Source organism: Panthera pardus, unplaced genomic scaffold (genome assembly GCF_024362965.1).
Source record: "Panthera pardus isolate Hobbes unplaced genomic scaffold, ASM2436296v1 HiC_scaffold_13, whole genome shotgun sequence".
NCBI classification, from domain to species: Eukaryota; Metazoa; Chordata; class Mammalia; order Carnivora; family Felidae; genus Panthera; species Panthera pardus.
Genome location: NW_026526688.1, coordinates 192,586,273 through 192,602,869, shown reverse-complemented (window position 1 = coordinate 192,602,869; position 16,597 = coordinate 192,586,273). Strand labels below are relative to the sequence as shown.

General features: G+C 38.5%; 1 protein-coding gene across 2 annotated transcripts in view; it reads right to left on the bottom strand.

The window, feature by feature from the left end:
• Positions 1-16,597, bottom strand: part of TAPT1 (transmembrane anterior posterior transformation 1) — a 68,886-nt gene that overhangs the window by 12,879 nt on the left and 39,410 nt on the right. Inside the window, exons 5-12 of one of the 2 annotated variants that reach the window (XR_008421831.1) lie at positions 14,418-14,553; positions 13,017-13,114; positions 12,768-12,837; positions 11,435-11,515; positions 2,951-3,060; positions 1,514-1,573; positions 1,072-1,140; positions 127-232 (exon numbers count right to left, since the gene is read on the bottom strand). Coding sequence is in view for 1 of the 2 variants with exons in the window: in XM_053901665.1 (XP_053757640.1) it covers positions 1,072-1,140; positions 1,514-1,573; positions 2,951-3,060; positions 11,435-11,515; positions 12,768-12,837; positions 13,017-13,114; positions 14,418-14,553 (624 nt within the window). In the remaining variant the exon portion in view is untranslated. The remainder of the gene's footprint in view (positions 1-126; positions 233-1,071; positions 1,141-1,513; positions 1,574-2,950; positions 3,061-11,434; positions 11,516-12,767; positions 12,838-13,016; positions 13,115-14,417; positions 14,554-16,597) is intronic. The other variant, XM_053901665.1, reaches the window with a different exon arrangement.

Below are 16,597 nucleotides of genomic sequence, written 5' to 3'. Positions count from 1 at the left end.
TGAAAACATTTAGGATGTGGCTGTCTGGATAGTTACAATGAAATATACATAACATTAAATTTATCAGTCTCCCGTCCTCTAAAAAAAGGTCAGGCAAACTGGTCTAAAATAGTTGGTATCACTTACAATTGCTTTTTACATCTCTTAGCTGACTTCCATGACACTTTGCATCTACAGGAGAATTCTAGATGTCCTTTGGCAAAAAGATGGCTGCATTTGTTTTGATGTGAGACTAGGTAGCCAACAAGGAATATAATCAAATACAGGTGCAGCCAGCAAATCTTCTTAATTAATATTATTACAGCCCGATGTGGCTAGTAACTTTCTACAAGGCTGTTCTGAGCAATTCATTAAATTATTCAAGGTTGGTGACGTTATCTTGGATTGATCTAATACATTTCAGTGCTATTACTTAAAAAAAAAAGAAGAATTATATATATATATATATATATATGATATTTTCTGGGTATAACAGTAAAAATTTTCATTGTAAAAACTTTGGAAAAATTTTAAAAAGTAATGACTATAATGGATAAAGACTACTTCTTCATTTGAGCATACCATAATTTATTTAACCTATTTCATTTCTTTCCAAAATTTTACTACTATAAATGCCACTGCAATGCATAATCTTGCCTATAAACCATCATGTGCCTTTTATAACTACTTTCTTAGGATAGATTCCTAGAACTGGAATTGCTGCATCAAAGCATTATACTGTTAAACTGCCTTTTAGAAATGTTGGATCGACTTCTTATACTTCCGCTAATACGTGCTACAGTGGCCATGCCAATGCCTACCACTAGGCATCTCCATTCAAAACGAAAAATCTTTGCCAAATGAGTAAGTGAAAATGAGTACTCCCATTGCTAGCAAAGCCATTACATAAAATGGTTTGTTAAAATTATCTACTGGACAGTTCAAAATCCAAAAACATAATGCCACAACTTAAAATTTCCTTCCCATTTTATATCATGTCCTTCTGAAATAAACCTAGTGATAATCCACTTATTAGTATCCTGTAATGGTGGCTCTCTCATCCTAAAAAAAGGGAAAAAAGTATGAACTTACTAAAACAGCTAGTGGGAGAGGAATGAACCCCATCCTCCGTGCCACAGAGTCACTGTAATCAGTATACGCCTGGACAGAGAAAACAGAGAAGGATTATGGCATTTAAAAAGTTCGCTTCCACTCATCAACAGCAAATGTTCTCAACGGGCAAGACTATGCACAAAAACAGAAGCCGGCACCTATTATTGAGTAATTGAGTAAAATACTATGAACATTATCTAAATGTTCATAAGAAGTTTTAAATCCAAAGTTGTATAACGATTACAATACTACAGAAATCTTACCCTGCTTAATATTAAGGACTATTATTATTTTACTAAACACGGTGTAGAGAACAGAGATTAAGAGGAAGTTGAAATTTATGGACCTTTCCCTTAACCAATATTCCATGCTAAATTAAACCACTGTTAATTTCAGACTATGTCTCTGTTATAATGCTCACATTTTTCTGTCGGCTGCTAACAAGGTCAAAAGCAAGGCTGGCTCTATATTCACTGTAGACCTAAAGACAAATAAAAGTGATATATTAAGTAATATAGTGCAAATATACAATGTGCACAGATTCAGACTTTGTAGATGAAAATGTTTAATAATTAACCGGGAAAAAGGTACTGATCACCAAGCAGACATCTGGGTAGTGTTTCTCTATCTTCCTAGAGTAAGGGTAAAATAGTCCTAATTCCCCCATCTGTTATGTTTACGAGCCTTTCAAAGATTTCCCTTCAAAGAGCAATAGTCAATGATTATGACACTGAGAGTTTAGAATTGGGGGAAGAGGGCTATTTTAAGTAGTATAATACATATATATAAAATTTGACATTTTAAATGAAAAGTTTAAAAAATTATTGACTGTCTATATATATATATATATACACACATACATAGACTGTCTGTATATAACGATAATGATGCCTTCTTCAAAAAATGGATGCTCTGCAAGATATAAAACTGAGAGAACACAGAAGTTATGAAGGGACTGTAAACTGTCATTTCACTAAAAACTGCACTGAATCAAGTTTATTAATTTTGACCTCAGATGCTGAGAAGATGATTCCATTCTGTACTGAGGAAGCCAAGAGAGTAAACAGTGAAATGACTCGATCACTGCTTTACAAAAGAATACAAAATCTTATTTAAATATATATCAAATCATCACACAGTAGCAGTTGCAACCACATTAGATTTCTGAAATAGTACCTTCTGAGACAGTACTATAACAAGACAAAGTATAAACCAAATAAAATGTAGGAAACTGATGAAATTAATGTTTATTTTGGGCCTGAGGCAGGAATGGGGAAGATGCTAGGAACTCCCATGGTTTTGTACCCTGAGCCTACAGCACATGTCTATTTCTGGAAACTCCACAGAACAGCTGGCTGAAACACAAAACAAATCTCTCGAATGCTTTCACCAAAAAGTATAAGGCTCTTGTTTTCTAGAACTTTTCAGAAATCCATAATCACAGAAAAAAAATCTATTTTTAAATATAAAATACTTAAAAAAAAACCTAGCCAGAGGGAACAGTTTTGATAGTCTAATGCTTAAATAGAAACAATGGGATTTGTATAAGTTTAAGTAAACAAATTATGATGCTATTAACAGTTTATAATGATTCTGAGTCAGTGACACTCTACTCTGACCTGAACTATTGGCCGAACTATAGTCCCACCCAAAAGTATGGAACAGGACTGTTCAACATTGAAATAGTATACTTTCTGTACTATAATTTTTAGAAATTGAAAATTGTAATTCTAAATTTAAAGTAGTAGTACTCTTATCTTTATAAACACAGTAAACCTGGACTCGTCATTTTACAACTTCATAATATTAAGCAGCAGCAGTCAACATTAAACACTGAATTGCTTATTAAAATACATACATCTGCAGTAATGTCATTGAACTTGGTGATAAAAGCATGTTTTACAATATCCACAGCAGTTTCTGATGCAATCACCATACAGACATCTGGAAACAACACCCAGAGGTGATCTAGAAAGTGCAGGGAAAGAGACAGTTGAATGTCTTCATAGGAAAGGGGTATCATGTACCATAATAGTATCACACAGGCAGCTACAGAAATCTGCAATCTCCACATGGCTCAACTATAATGCTGCCAATAAATGACAACCGAGGCAAAACTAGCATTCAATTAATTATCAAAAAACCTCTATTTTATCAAGTTAAAGGATAATACACTCAATAGATAACCTATTTTGTATTTTCTCTGTGCCAAGCCCTTGACGGGCAGGTCACAGAGGTGAGTGGAGCCCTTGAATTCCTTCACACAGCTAACACACTGGAAGGACGACTAATTGAGCAGGCTTGTTATAAAACCCTTTAATTCTATAGCTGCTTAGTATGCTAGTAAATAGCTAGTTGGGACATGTGCTGGAGTCAATGGAACGATCTTCCTCTCTTTGCTCCCTAAGATGCAAAGATTTTGATCATTTATTTCAGTATCCCACAGATGCAGTCTGTCAAGTTTGCGCACCTTTACCATTATTTGTTAAGATGTCAATTCAGTACCAAGCACCTGATAAAAAAAAAATGCAAACAAATAACCTCCTAAGACCCTGAAGAAGGATGTGAGAGTGTGACAGAGCAAGAAAAAGGTTAGAAATGTCAACAAGGTCCTAGGCCGTTTGGGATCTGGGCACTGGAGGGCAGGGTGGAGAGAATACAGCTCAGGCCATCCGAGCTGACGGTTTTAGTGGGTCTGGCATTGCGTTGAGGTTTTGGGAATCAGGAAACTTTTTTCCACGTCAAATTCTGCCACTAACTAGCTACATGACTTTTGGCAAGTTTCTTCATGACCTAAGTTTCAGTTTCCTAATCCACAAAATAAAAAGCATCTGTATTTCACCACTATGAGAATAAAGACGGACAGCGCAAAGTGCCTGGCACACAAAACAGCTAGCATTACTCTTATGTTATTCGTGATCTTGCAGGCTTACAGGAAGCTTCCGTAAATGGCATTTTTTAAGAAAAGAAATTAAAAAAAAGAAACTAAAGAGAGTGAAGGAATGATGACTCACCAACATTAAGTGCTCCTTTCATCACACCGCCATAGCAGTAATAAAGAAGACCCAAGCAATTTGCTGAAAGTCCCAGGACAAATGAGAATAGGACTTCAAACCTCCAGCTGTCAGCAGGCTTAGGACTACTGTCCTTTGGCACAACAGCTTGCCTCAAGACTTCTGATCCCATGTGGGCTCCGCTGAGACCAGCCACAGATGCCCTCTACCCAGCCTCATGCAGACACCATATTAGCTGCCGTAGCTGTAAACCAAGAACGCAGCTACACAGAGAAAATCCCAGTGTGTGGAGCACGGCTTTGCTGCCACAACTCAGGCAGACTTTGGATCTATTCAGACAGGAACGCAAGCCACTGTAAGATATATTTCATCTTATGCTTTCCACAAGAAAATTACTTCTGGAAATGTATTTCCAAGATCATATATCTCACTTAACATCTGTTTCTGGTTTCTCACAGGTACCCAAAGACTAGACTAGCAATGAATCAAAATAAATTAACAAGAAGTTATTAAAAGCCTGGAAAGTGTATCGCATTGAAGGTAATGAATAAAATGCAAAAAATAAGCTTGTTCCTTAAGAACAAGGTTGTATAAAAATGTCAGAAATAAAAAAAACAAAAAACTCTTAATTACTTGAGACACCTGAGCACATGATCCTTTCCCCACCAAGCTCACTTCAGCATTACCAGACTGTGTTTAACTACCTATTTTCACTATTAGCCTGAGAGTCCTACACATATCTCAGTACTGTCTATGCGGGCCACAGTGCCCAGCCTTATGTAAATGTCTGCTTTATGAATGGATGATGAAAATCCATAGAATCTTATTTTATTTTAGAGAGACAGAGGGTGCATGTTAGTGGGGGGAAAGGAGCAGAGGGAGAGAGTGAGGGAGAATTTTTTTAATTTATTTTTTTAAATTTACATCCAGGATAGTTAGCATATAGTGCAACAACGATTTCAGGAATAGATTCCTTAATGCCCGTTACCCATTTAGCCCATCGCCTCTCCCACAACGCCTCTAGTAATGCTCTATTTGTTCTCCATATTTAAGAGTCTCTTATGTTTTGTCCCCCTCCCTGTTTTTTATATTATTTTTGCTTCCCTTCCCTTATGTTCATCTGTTTTGTATCCTAAAGTCCTCGTATGAGTGAAGTCATATATTTGTCTTTCTCTAACTTCACTTAGCATGATACCCTCCAGTTCCACCCACGTAGTTGCAAATGGCAAGATTTCATTCTTTTTGATTGCTAATACTTCACTGTATATGTATACCACATCTTCTTTATCCATTCATCCATCGATGGACATTTGAGCTCTTTCCATACTTTGGCTATTGTTGATAGTGCTGCTATAAACATGGGGGTGCATGTGTCCCTTCGAAACAGCACACCTGTACCCCTTGGATGAATTACCTAGTAGTGCAATTGCTGGGTCGTAGGGTAGTTCTATTTTTCATTTTTTGAGGGACCTCCACACAGTTTTCCAGAGTGGCTGCAACAGTTTGCATTCCCACCAACAAGGGAAAAGAGATCCTCTTTCTCCACATCCTCGCCAACATCTGTTGTTGCCTGAGTTGTAAATGTTAGCCATTCTGACAGGTGTGAGGTGGTATCTCACTGTGGTTTTGATTTGTTTTTCCCTGATGATGAGTGATGTAGAGCATTTTTTCATGTGTCGGTTGGCCATCTGGATGTCTTCTTTGGAGAAGTGTCTATTCATGTCTTTTACCTATTTCTTGACTGGATTATTTGTTTTTTGGATGTTGAGTTTGATAAGTTCTTTAAAGAGTCTGGATACTAGCCCTTTATCTGATATGTCGTTTGCAAATATCTTCTCCCACTTCGTCGGTTGCCTTTTATTTTTCCTGATTATTTCCTTCGCTGTGCAGAAGCTTTTTATTTTGAGGAGGTCCCAATAGTTCATTTTTGCTTTTGTTTCCCTTGCCTCTGGAGATGTGTTGAGGAAGAAATTGCTGCGGCCAAGATCAAAGAGGTTTTTGCCTGCTTTCTCCTCGAGGATCTTGATGGCTTCCTGTCTTACATTGAGGTCTTTCATCCATTTTGAGTTTATTTTTGGGTATGGTGTAAGAAAGTGGTCCAGGTTCATTCTTCTGCATGTCGCTGTCCAGTTTTCCCAGAACCACTTGCTGAAGACACTGTCTTTATTCCATTGGATATTCTTTCCTGCTTTGTCAAAGACTAGTTGGCCATATGTTTGTGGGTCCATTTCTGGTTCTCTATTCTGTTCCATTGATCTGAGTGTCTGTTCTTGTGCCAGTACCATACTGTCTTGATGATTACAACTTTGTAGTACAGCTTGAAGTCCGGGTTGTGATGCCTCCTGCTCTGGTTTTCTTTTCCAAGCTTGCTTTGGCTATTTGGGGTCTTTTCTGGTTCCATACAAATTTTAGGATTGTTTGTTCTAGTTCTGTGAAGAATGCTGGTGTTATTTTGATAGGGATTGCATTGAATATGTAGATTGCTTTGGGTGGTATTGACATTTTCACAATATTTGTTCTTTCTATCCAGGAGCATGGAATATTTTTCCTGTGTGTGTGTGTGTGTGTGCGCGCGCGCGTGTGTGAGTGTGTGACTTATTTCTTTCATAAGCTTTCTATAATTTCAGAATAGATTTTTCACCTCTTTGGTTAGATTTATTCCTAGGTATTTTATAGTTTTTGGTGCAATTGTAAATGGGATCGATTCCTTGATTTCTCTTTCTGTTGCTTCATTATTGGTATATAGGAATGCAACTGACTTCTGTGCATTGATTTTATATCCTGCAACTTTGCTGAATTCATGGATCAGTTCTAGCAGGTTTTTGGTGGAATCTTTTGGGTTTTCCATATAGAGTATCACGTCATCTGCGAAGAGTGAAAGTTTGACCTCCTCCTGGCCGATTTGAATGCCTTTTATTTCTTTGTGTTGTCTGATCGCAGAGGCTAAGACTTCCAATACTATGTTGAATAACAGTGGCAAGAGTGGACATCCCTGTCTTGTTCCTGATCTTAGCGGGAAAGCTCACAGTTTTTCCCCATTGAGGATGATTTTAGCATTAGGTCATTCATATATGGCTTTTATGATCTCGAGGTATGATTCTTCTATCCCTACTTTCTTGAGGGTATTTATCAAGAAAGGATGCTGTGTTTTGTCAAATGCTTTCTCTGCATCTATTGAGAGTATCATGTGGTTCTTGTCCTTTCTTTTATTGATGTGATGAATCATGTTAATTGTTTTGTGGATATTGAACCAGCCCTGTATCCCAGGTATAAATCCCACTTGCTGGTGGTGAATAATTTTTTAATGCATTGTTGGATCCGGTTGGCTAATATCTTGTTGAGGATTTTTGCATCTATGTTCATCCCGCAAATTGGTCTGTAGTTCTCCTTTTTAGTGTGGTCTCTGTCTGGTTTTGAAATCAAGGTAATGCTGGCTTCATAGTAAGAGTTTGGATGTTTTCCTTCCATTTCTATTTTTTGGAACAGTTTCAAGAGAATAGGTGCTAACTCTTGCTAAAATGTTTGGTAGAATTCCCCTGGAAAACCATGTGGCCCTGGACTCTTGTCTTTTGGGAGATTTTTGATTACTGATTTGATTTCTTTACTGGTTGTGGGTCTGTTCAAATTTTCTATTTCTTCCTGTTTCAGTTTTGATAGTGTATATGTTTCTACGAATTTGTCCATTTCTTCCAGATTGCCCATTTTATTGGCATATAATTGTTCATAATATTCTATTATTGTTTGTATTTTTGCTGTGTTGGTTGTGATCCCTCCTCTTTCATTCTTGATTTTATTTATTTGGGTCCTTTCCTTTTTCTTTTTGATAAAACTGGCTAGGGGTTTATCAATTTTGTTAACTCTTTCCAAGAACCAGATTCTGGTTTCCTTGATCTGTTCTACTGTTTGTTTGGTTTCGATAGTACTGATTTCTGCTCTAATCTTTATTATTTCCTGTCTTCTGCTGGTTTCAGGTTTTAATTGCTGTTCCTTTTCCAGTTCTTTAAGGTGTAAGGTAAGGTTGTGTATCTGAGATCTTTCTTCCTTCTTTAGGAAGGCCTGGATTGCATATACTTCCCTCTTATGACCTCTTATGCTGTGTCTCCGAGGTTTTGGGCTGTGGTGTTATCATTTTCATTGGCGTCCATGTACTTTTCAATTTCCTCTTCACTTCTTGGTTAGCCCATTCATTCTTCAGTAGGATGTTTTTTAGTCTACAAATATTTGTTATCTTTCCAAATTTTTTCTTGTGGTTGATTTTGAGTTTCATAGCATTGTGGTCTAAAACTATGCACGGTATGATCTTGATCTTTTTGTACTTGTTGAAGGCTGATTTGTGCCCCAGAATGTGACCTACTCTGGAGAATGTTCCAAGTGCACTGGAGAAGAATGTGAATTCTGCTGCTTTAGGATGAAATGTTCTCAATATATCTTGTTAAGTCCATCTGGTCCAGTGTGCCATTCAAAGCCATTGATTTCTTGTTGATTTTCTTTCCAGATGATCTGTCCATTACTGTGAGTGGGGTGTTGAAGTCCCCTACTATTATGGTATTACTATTGATGAGTTTCTTTATGTTTGTGATTAACTGATTTATATATTTGGGTGCTCTCACATTTGAAGCATAAGTGCTTACAATTGTTAGGTCTTCTTGGTGGATAGACCTCTTAGTTATGATATAATGCCCTTCATCTCTTGATACAGTCTTTATTTTAAAGCCTGGATTGTCTCATATAACTATGGCTACTCCGGCTTTCTTTCATTGACCATTAGCATGATGGCTCTCCATCCCCTTATTATCAATCTGAAGGTGTATTTAGGTCTAAAGTGGGTCTCTTGTAAACAGCATATTGATGGATCTTGTTTTCTTATCCATTCTGTTACCCTATGTCTTTTGATTGGAGCATTTAGTCTACTGATGTTTAGAGTGAGTACCGAAAGATATGAATTTACTGCCATAATGTTGCCTGTAGAACGGAGTTTCTGGTAGAGTTCATTGGTCCTTTCTAGTCTTTGTTGCTTTTGGTCTTTTTTCTTTCTCTCTTTTTTTCGTCTCTTCTCCTCTCAGAGAGTCCCCCTTAAAATTTCTGGTAGGGCGGTTCAGTGGTAACAAACTCCTTTAATTTTTGTTTGTCTGGGAAACTTTTTATCTCTCCTTCTATTTTGAAAGACAGCCTTGCTGGATAAAGAATTCTTGGCCGATTTTTCTGATTCAGCACATTGAATATATCCTGCCACTCCTTTCTGGCCTGCCAAGTTTCTGTGGATAGGTCTGCTGCAAACCTGATCTGTCTTCCCTTGCATGATAAGGACTTTTTTTCCCTTGCTGCTTTCATGATTCTCTCCCTGCCTGAGTATTTTGTGAATTTGACTATGGTACGCCTTATTGATGGTCAGTTTTTGTTGAATCTAATGGGAGTCCTCTGTGCTTCCTGAGTTTTGATGTCTGTGTCTTTCCCCAGGTTAGGAAAGTTTTCCGCTATGATTTGCTCACATAACCGTTCTGCCCCTATTGCTCTCTCTTCCTCTTCTGGGACCCCTATGATTCTGATGTTGTTCCTTTTTAATGAGTCACTGATTTCTCTAATTCTTAAATTGTGCTCTTTTGCCTTAGTCTCCCTCTTTTTTTCTGCTTCATTTTTGTCCATAAATTTGTCCTCTATATTGCTGAGTCTCTGCTCTGCTTCATCCATCCTTGCCGCCACGGAATCCATTCAAGATTGCCGCTCATTACAACATTTTTTATTTCATCCTGACTAGGTTTTACTTCTTTTATCTCCTCAGGAAGGGATTCTTATCTATTTTCAACCCCAGCTAGTATTCTTATTATCGTGATTCTAAATTCTGGTTCAGACATCTTGCTTATATCTGTGTTGATTAAGTCCCTGGTGGTCATTTCTTCCTGCTATTTCTTTCAGGGTGAATTCCTTCATTTTGTCATTTTGGAGAAAGAAAAGGAATTAAGAAGGTAAAAAAAATTAAAATAAAAAAATTTAAAACAACCACAAAAAATCAAATAAATGATGCTAGATCCTAGGTGTGTTTTGGTCTGGTTGTTGAAAAGAGCTTGATAGATTAAAGAAAAAAGGTAACAAAAAAAAAAAAAAAAAGAAAGAAAAAAGGAAAACGTTTGAAAATTTGAAAAATGCATACAGTGAAACAGAATAAAATGAAATGATGGAAGTAAAATAGAATTTGAAAAATTTATAAATAATAAAAAATATAGAAAAAATTAAAAATATTTTAAAAACTTGAAAATAAATTTTTTCTCTCTGTATTCAAGAAGCAACAAAAAAGAAAAAAAGTAAATTGAATACTAGTGAACAGACTGCAATACGACTGAAATTACAACATTTTCCCCTAGAAGTCAAACTCTGAAGCACTTTATAGTCCATAAACTAAGCAGGTGGAGAGACTAATGGTGTTCCTGAAGAGCAAGGGTGGCTCAGTTGGGTGGGGCTTAGTGTAACGGCGCTGTAGATGGCGCTGCTTAGCCTACTGAGGTGGATGTCGTGGCACTTGTAGGTGTGTATGCGCATGTGCAGATGGGGTGAAAATGGCGTCACCCAGCTACCCAGTCTCTAGTATCGAAAGTCTGTTCTCCCCAATCAGCAATCGCGCACCACTCCTCTGTCTCTGGCTTCTATCCACTCCCCGCTGAGAGTGAGAATTTTAGGCAGGCTCCACACCCAGTGCAGAGCCTGACATGAGGCTCCATCCACAACCCTGGGATCACGACCTGAGCCGAAATCAAGAGTCGGATGCTCAACCGACCGAGATACGCAGGTACCCCCCAAATTCATAGAATTTTCACAACTTCCTGTTAACCCTAATTTAAGGTGTGTAAGTAACCAAATTTACTGCCTTACATTATATTTCTTCAATTTATCCTTATTCAAAATGCCGATTAATAGGCAGTGAACGAGTAAGAGACAAATGTTAATAAAGAACAAAAGTTTTTCTGGTGAACCCTGTAAATGGAAAAGAGCTATGTTTAGATAACGCCAGCACGTTAAATAAATAAACAAAGAGGCTGCAGTGCCCAGCAGGGTCCGCCCAGCAGGGTCTGCTCACCACCGAGTCCACCGCTCTAGAGACGCCGTGAGATTCACAGGGAATGCCGGCCGAAGACTGCTTCCCATGACGCGGCATCCTGGCACACCTCAGAGAACATACTCAATCCCTCCTATTGAAACAGGTATTTTCAATACCCGAGGAGTTGAACGGCTGATGTTTTTGAAGCTCTCTGCAATATTCATCTTATTTCACGTAAAAGAATGATTTTTGGTTCAAGAGTAAAATTCGAAGGCACTATATTTGTTGAGTTACATACCTGGATTCCAAGAAAACTGCTCCATGTTTCTTAGACACACAATTAGCAAAAGCACATAATTCGTGAATCGTTCCTTAATATCTGAAAAAAATTAACATAAATACTGCACTGCATATAAATAATAGTAATATAGTGCATGTATAATTTTCTTTTAGTTGGAACATAATCAAAGTATTATTATGTACAAATGTCTGCAAAATAAATACACTATTTTATATATAGGATGATGCTACATTGGTAAGGCATTTACATCTTTCACTGACTTAATTCTAGTATGGAAATTCCAGTTTTGTATATGGTTGAACAGATCAGTGGCTTTTTTTCTTTTTAATACCTGAGGAAGGTTTCACAGAATGGCTCAACTACCGTTTGTTTATCTGCTTTCTTGCTGATGGACATTTGGGTTGTTTCCAGTCTCTGGCTGCTATGAATAAAGCTGCCATATTTCTGGTACAAGTCTTTTGTGAAAATGTGTTCTCACTGCTGAGTTGCACGACAGGCAAATACTTCAACGTGTCAGAAACTGCCAGAAGTTTTTGCAGAGCAATTGTAACGTCTTCTACTCACACTACCAAATCCTGAGAATGCCCATCACTCCATGTCCTGCCGACATTTGGCACTGTCACACCACAGGAGCAGCCACTCTGGGGTGTGTGCAGTGGCATCTCCTTAGGGCTTTTTCAACTCCATTTTTTACCACAGTGAAAATGTCAATGTGGTGAGAGATAAATCATATGTTCATATTTTGACGAGACAGTCTCGACTTGTGAACTCTCTTCCAGGGTCTCAGGAATACCCCTCCAGGGTTCCCTGGGCTATACTTTCATATCCAAGCCACTATGCTCCTTTGATTTTCATAACTATGAAAGATAATTCCAGGGATAGATGTTGTGCCTTCAGGCTTCTCAAGGCAGTAAGGAGGCAGTAAGGCATAACTGAAAAAGCTGAGAACAGAGAGACAATCTGAGGGCTACGTCGTAACTCTGCTCTTAGCGTCCGTGTGGGTGACCTTGGGGAAGTCAAATTACTTTCTGTGTTAGTTTCCACATCTATAAAAGGGAATATCATCTGTTACAAAGAAATTTCTGGATGAAGAGGAAACTCTGAAAGTATGGTAAGGTGCTATGCCATTCTTTACCCTTTATCATGTTAAATATCTTCAGATTACAATAACCTAGAAAATAGAAAACTCGGTGCAGATGTTGAGGGAGTAAGAGAAAGCAGAGCTTAAGTATAGGAAACCGTAACCTGGAGGCAATGTGACACCCCAGTTTCAGAATGAATTGCGAAACAATACTGCATACAGCTGCCTGTAGAAGCCAAGAGTACGTACCGCTATTAGACATTTGAAAAAGATTGTTCTTTTCAAACTTCTTGAAAACACTTCCTTTAATTTCAACAAACTGCAATAGTAAACAAAAACATGACTTTTATCATGATAATAGATGAAAAAATGGACATGCTACATATAAAACTTCCTGGAGAGTAGATAACGTGAAAAAAAATAACTTTGTCCCACCCAGAATATTACCACTAAAGTGCCGTATGACCTCAAAAATGTAAAATGAAACCTCATACTTACATTATTAGACATCATGATGGTGAGCAGTGACTTGTTGTGTGAGTTAAAAGCCACGTTGAGAGTGGTTGCTTGAACCATGATGAGAATTGCATGCAAAACTAGTGGGCAGTGACATCAAGGAAAAAGCCCGTTTTCATATCGTATCAATAGATACAACTATACAGTTTTGAAAGTGAACAATGTGGGAGGGGCGCATGGTTATGCTTTCTAAACCCAGTCTTGCGTTCATGCTTTGTTTTCTTATTAGCTATAGGTGATACGAATTTGACAGGTAAGACGTACGGGACCCATGTGAAACGAAAGCAGAAATGAGCCTCTGCGCATCCATTCACTTGGACCGTTGAGTCCTGGAAGATGGTTGTCTGGTTCTTTCTGGATTTCTGGTATTTGGCACAAGGCCTGGCAAACAGGCCTTGAGAACAGTTTGTTAAATATATGGAATAAATTATGATACATACTGAGAAAAGAGACTTAGCTAATTTGCCTTCTAAACAGAAAAGCACACAAAGTAAAAGTCTGGAAGCAACTCACCTCTGTAGTTCTGCAGGGGATGGGGACTGTAAGATAATAAGAAATGTCTAATAATGAAGTTTCTTTACATGTCATTTTTGAAAACATCCACAAGTTGCAGGCATGATATCTGTATGACACTTGGACTAGTTCGTTTACATGAAAAGAGGAGCTGTTTGACTTCCTATACTTGGAACAAACTTTTATGCTTACAGAAATCTTCCCACTTAGTCCCTACATTTTCCAAGTGTTAATCCAATCCTTTCAAGTCTCACTCTTTCAGAGACAGTACAACTCCCGCGAAGGAGCCCTGACCCCACGTGGAACTGAAGTGCAGCTGCTCACGAGTGTGTACAAATGTACGTATGGGTAAACACGCACGCGCACACAAAGTTTATCTAGTAAAGCCTTTGCTCCTCAAAAGAAAAGCTTTAAGATGGGGTGTGGGGAACAGAGGAGATAAAACCTCCAAAATTCCTCTCAACCAATTTCAAATTCTACCTCTAGATGAGCCGTATACATTTTAAGCCCTAGGATTTAACAAAGAATTCACAGGCTTAAAGATAACTTCCACACAATTCCAGTGTGGGTATGAAAGTTATACAGATCACATAAAGTATGTATAAATATAAACCCTTCATTCTCAAGTTCTTCCATATAATCAGTTACACTGAGACGAGAGCTGCTTTTTCCCAGTTATAGGGAGCAAGCATACACAAGTCTCTTTAATTTATAATCACTACTACAGCCAATTTACCAAAAGAAAGCAGACATTTCACACTAATCTTCAGGATACACACTCCTCCCCCTTTAAATGTGAGAAGCAGCTAACCAAATAAAATGATGTACAATATGCACTGACTTGAAATTCCCAGTAAGTTTAAAGGATACAGACATAGAGAACGGCCATGAAAAAGTGAGGAATCACTCCGATATGGGCTCTTTTTCTTTCTTTAGGCTCTGTTGCTGTCCAGTAGAGAGCATCTAATATATCTTGTCCAAATGATGAAAACAGACGATCTGCTACCTGAGGAGAAAAATTATTGGCAAGGCGTTTCCTTTCCTTTTTTTTTTTTTTTCCCTGCAACGTGTTTCTTAATATTCCACCGAAGTATGTTACCACAACTCAGATGCAACTCAATCCCAACTGAGTTGGGATTTTTAAATACCGCTGGAAGGCAAGCTATAAAAGAACAGAGATCTTTGTTTACTTATGCAGGGGTGTTTCTTTATTCTCTCACATACAGTGAGTGCTCAAATTCTTGTACACTTAGACTCATTATATTTATAACAAGGAGTGTCTTACATGGGGGCAAAGATAAAAGGGAGAGGCACATGAAAATCATGGGTCCTCCAGTTTTAATTCTCTAAGTTCGGATTCAGGGTCTGAACTTAAATCCTTTAGGCCAAATATATAATTTGACAAATATAATATTTGTAAACAATGGTAGCTGTAATTTGTTTTGGATTAATTACATAGTTTATAATATGCAGATTTACTTCCTAAAAACATTTTCAGGGACTGATCTCCATGAATATAGTATGATAAATAACCGGAAGCACGCTGAAATTAAAAACAAAAGAAACAAAAAAAGGAGGGCATAGGTCATTCAGGCTTCAGCTATCATGTGCATCCACACCCAGATCATCAGCCTTGGGCTCCCACAGTCTCTAACCCATCACTCTGTTCTTTTTCACCATGGTATTTATCATTTCCTAATATCTTCTTGTTTATGGTCTTTTTTCCACCTGCAGAATATAAGCTCCATGAGAACAGGCTTTGCTCACCTCTGGATTTTTAGAGTCTAAAGGCAGTGCCTGGCATGCAGAAATTGTTGATTAAATATTTGCTAAAGGAAGACATAAGAGCTACCCACCGTTCGGGGAGCCTCAACGCACGTGTGGCACCGTGCTAAGCCCTACGTACTGCCTCACTGAACGTTCCTAATTCCGCTAGCACCCGCGGTTCACTGGTGAGACAGTAAGAGTTACAGACACTCGGCAACCTGCAGCCAAGTTCAGGACAGCAAGGCAGTAAGTGAAGAAGCAGGGTTCGGTCAGAGACGGTTTATCTCTAGATGAGAGTCTGGACTCCTGTCCACTGTGCTGAAGCCACATCGTCAACCGTAGTCTGCAAAGCGAGTATGTGTTTCAGCCGTTCCGATCAGCAATTTACGGACCCTTTTCCTTAAGGCCCATTCGCGAATAATAGTACTGAGGCCACCCCGTAGAGGGCTTCGTATACTAGGGGGCGCATTGCGTTTGGGGGTAGGTAGAAGCCCTCGGCACCTACAATCCCCTATGAGGGAAGGCAGGGAAGGGAACTAGTAGGCTACTGGCAGGAAGAGCCACTCACGCGGCAGAAGGAAGGAGATGAGCCCGCGCTTTTCTGTAGGTGAGAGGGAGGGGAGAGTGGGGCGGCTACTCTGCCTCAAAAACCCACTCCCACCATCTGCATCCTGCTTGGTGGGGCCGAAACGAGAGCACAGGCAACGAGCCTAGAATCAGGAAGCTGGGTGTGGTTTTAAGTCATGTTGGTCAATGAACTGAGGAGTAACCAGGACCGGCCAGAGTTCCATGGCTTCCGTGACGATACGGAGAACCCTCCTCCACCACAGCAATGCAGTCTCAGAGCAGACAGGCCGGCAGTCCCCACACCACTCCACTGCCCCACTCAGTAGGGAAAGTCCTTTCTTGGCTCATTTAAAAGGTAACGAGACTTTACTTGTGTCCCTGAAAAGTAGTATAGGAAAATGCATTTGAACCTCAAAAGTTTTACTGTATCACCTAGGGTAGCTTACTTACTATTTTAAGAATTTATGAAAGCAAAGCCTTTTTTTTTTTTTTTGCTTTGTGTAGCTGCTTATTTTTGTACGAAAGCAGATTTTCATATGTTGACTGCTTTAAAGTGAAATATATTGTATTACAAATATTAAGTACTTGGAGGAATTGGGAGACTTCTGTTTGCTTGCTCTATGAAAAACTTCCAAAGCACTTTAAAATATACATCTATTATAGCAAACACATATAATCCTATCATTTTTCCATAATTTTTAAAGGTCCAGTGAAAA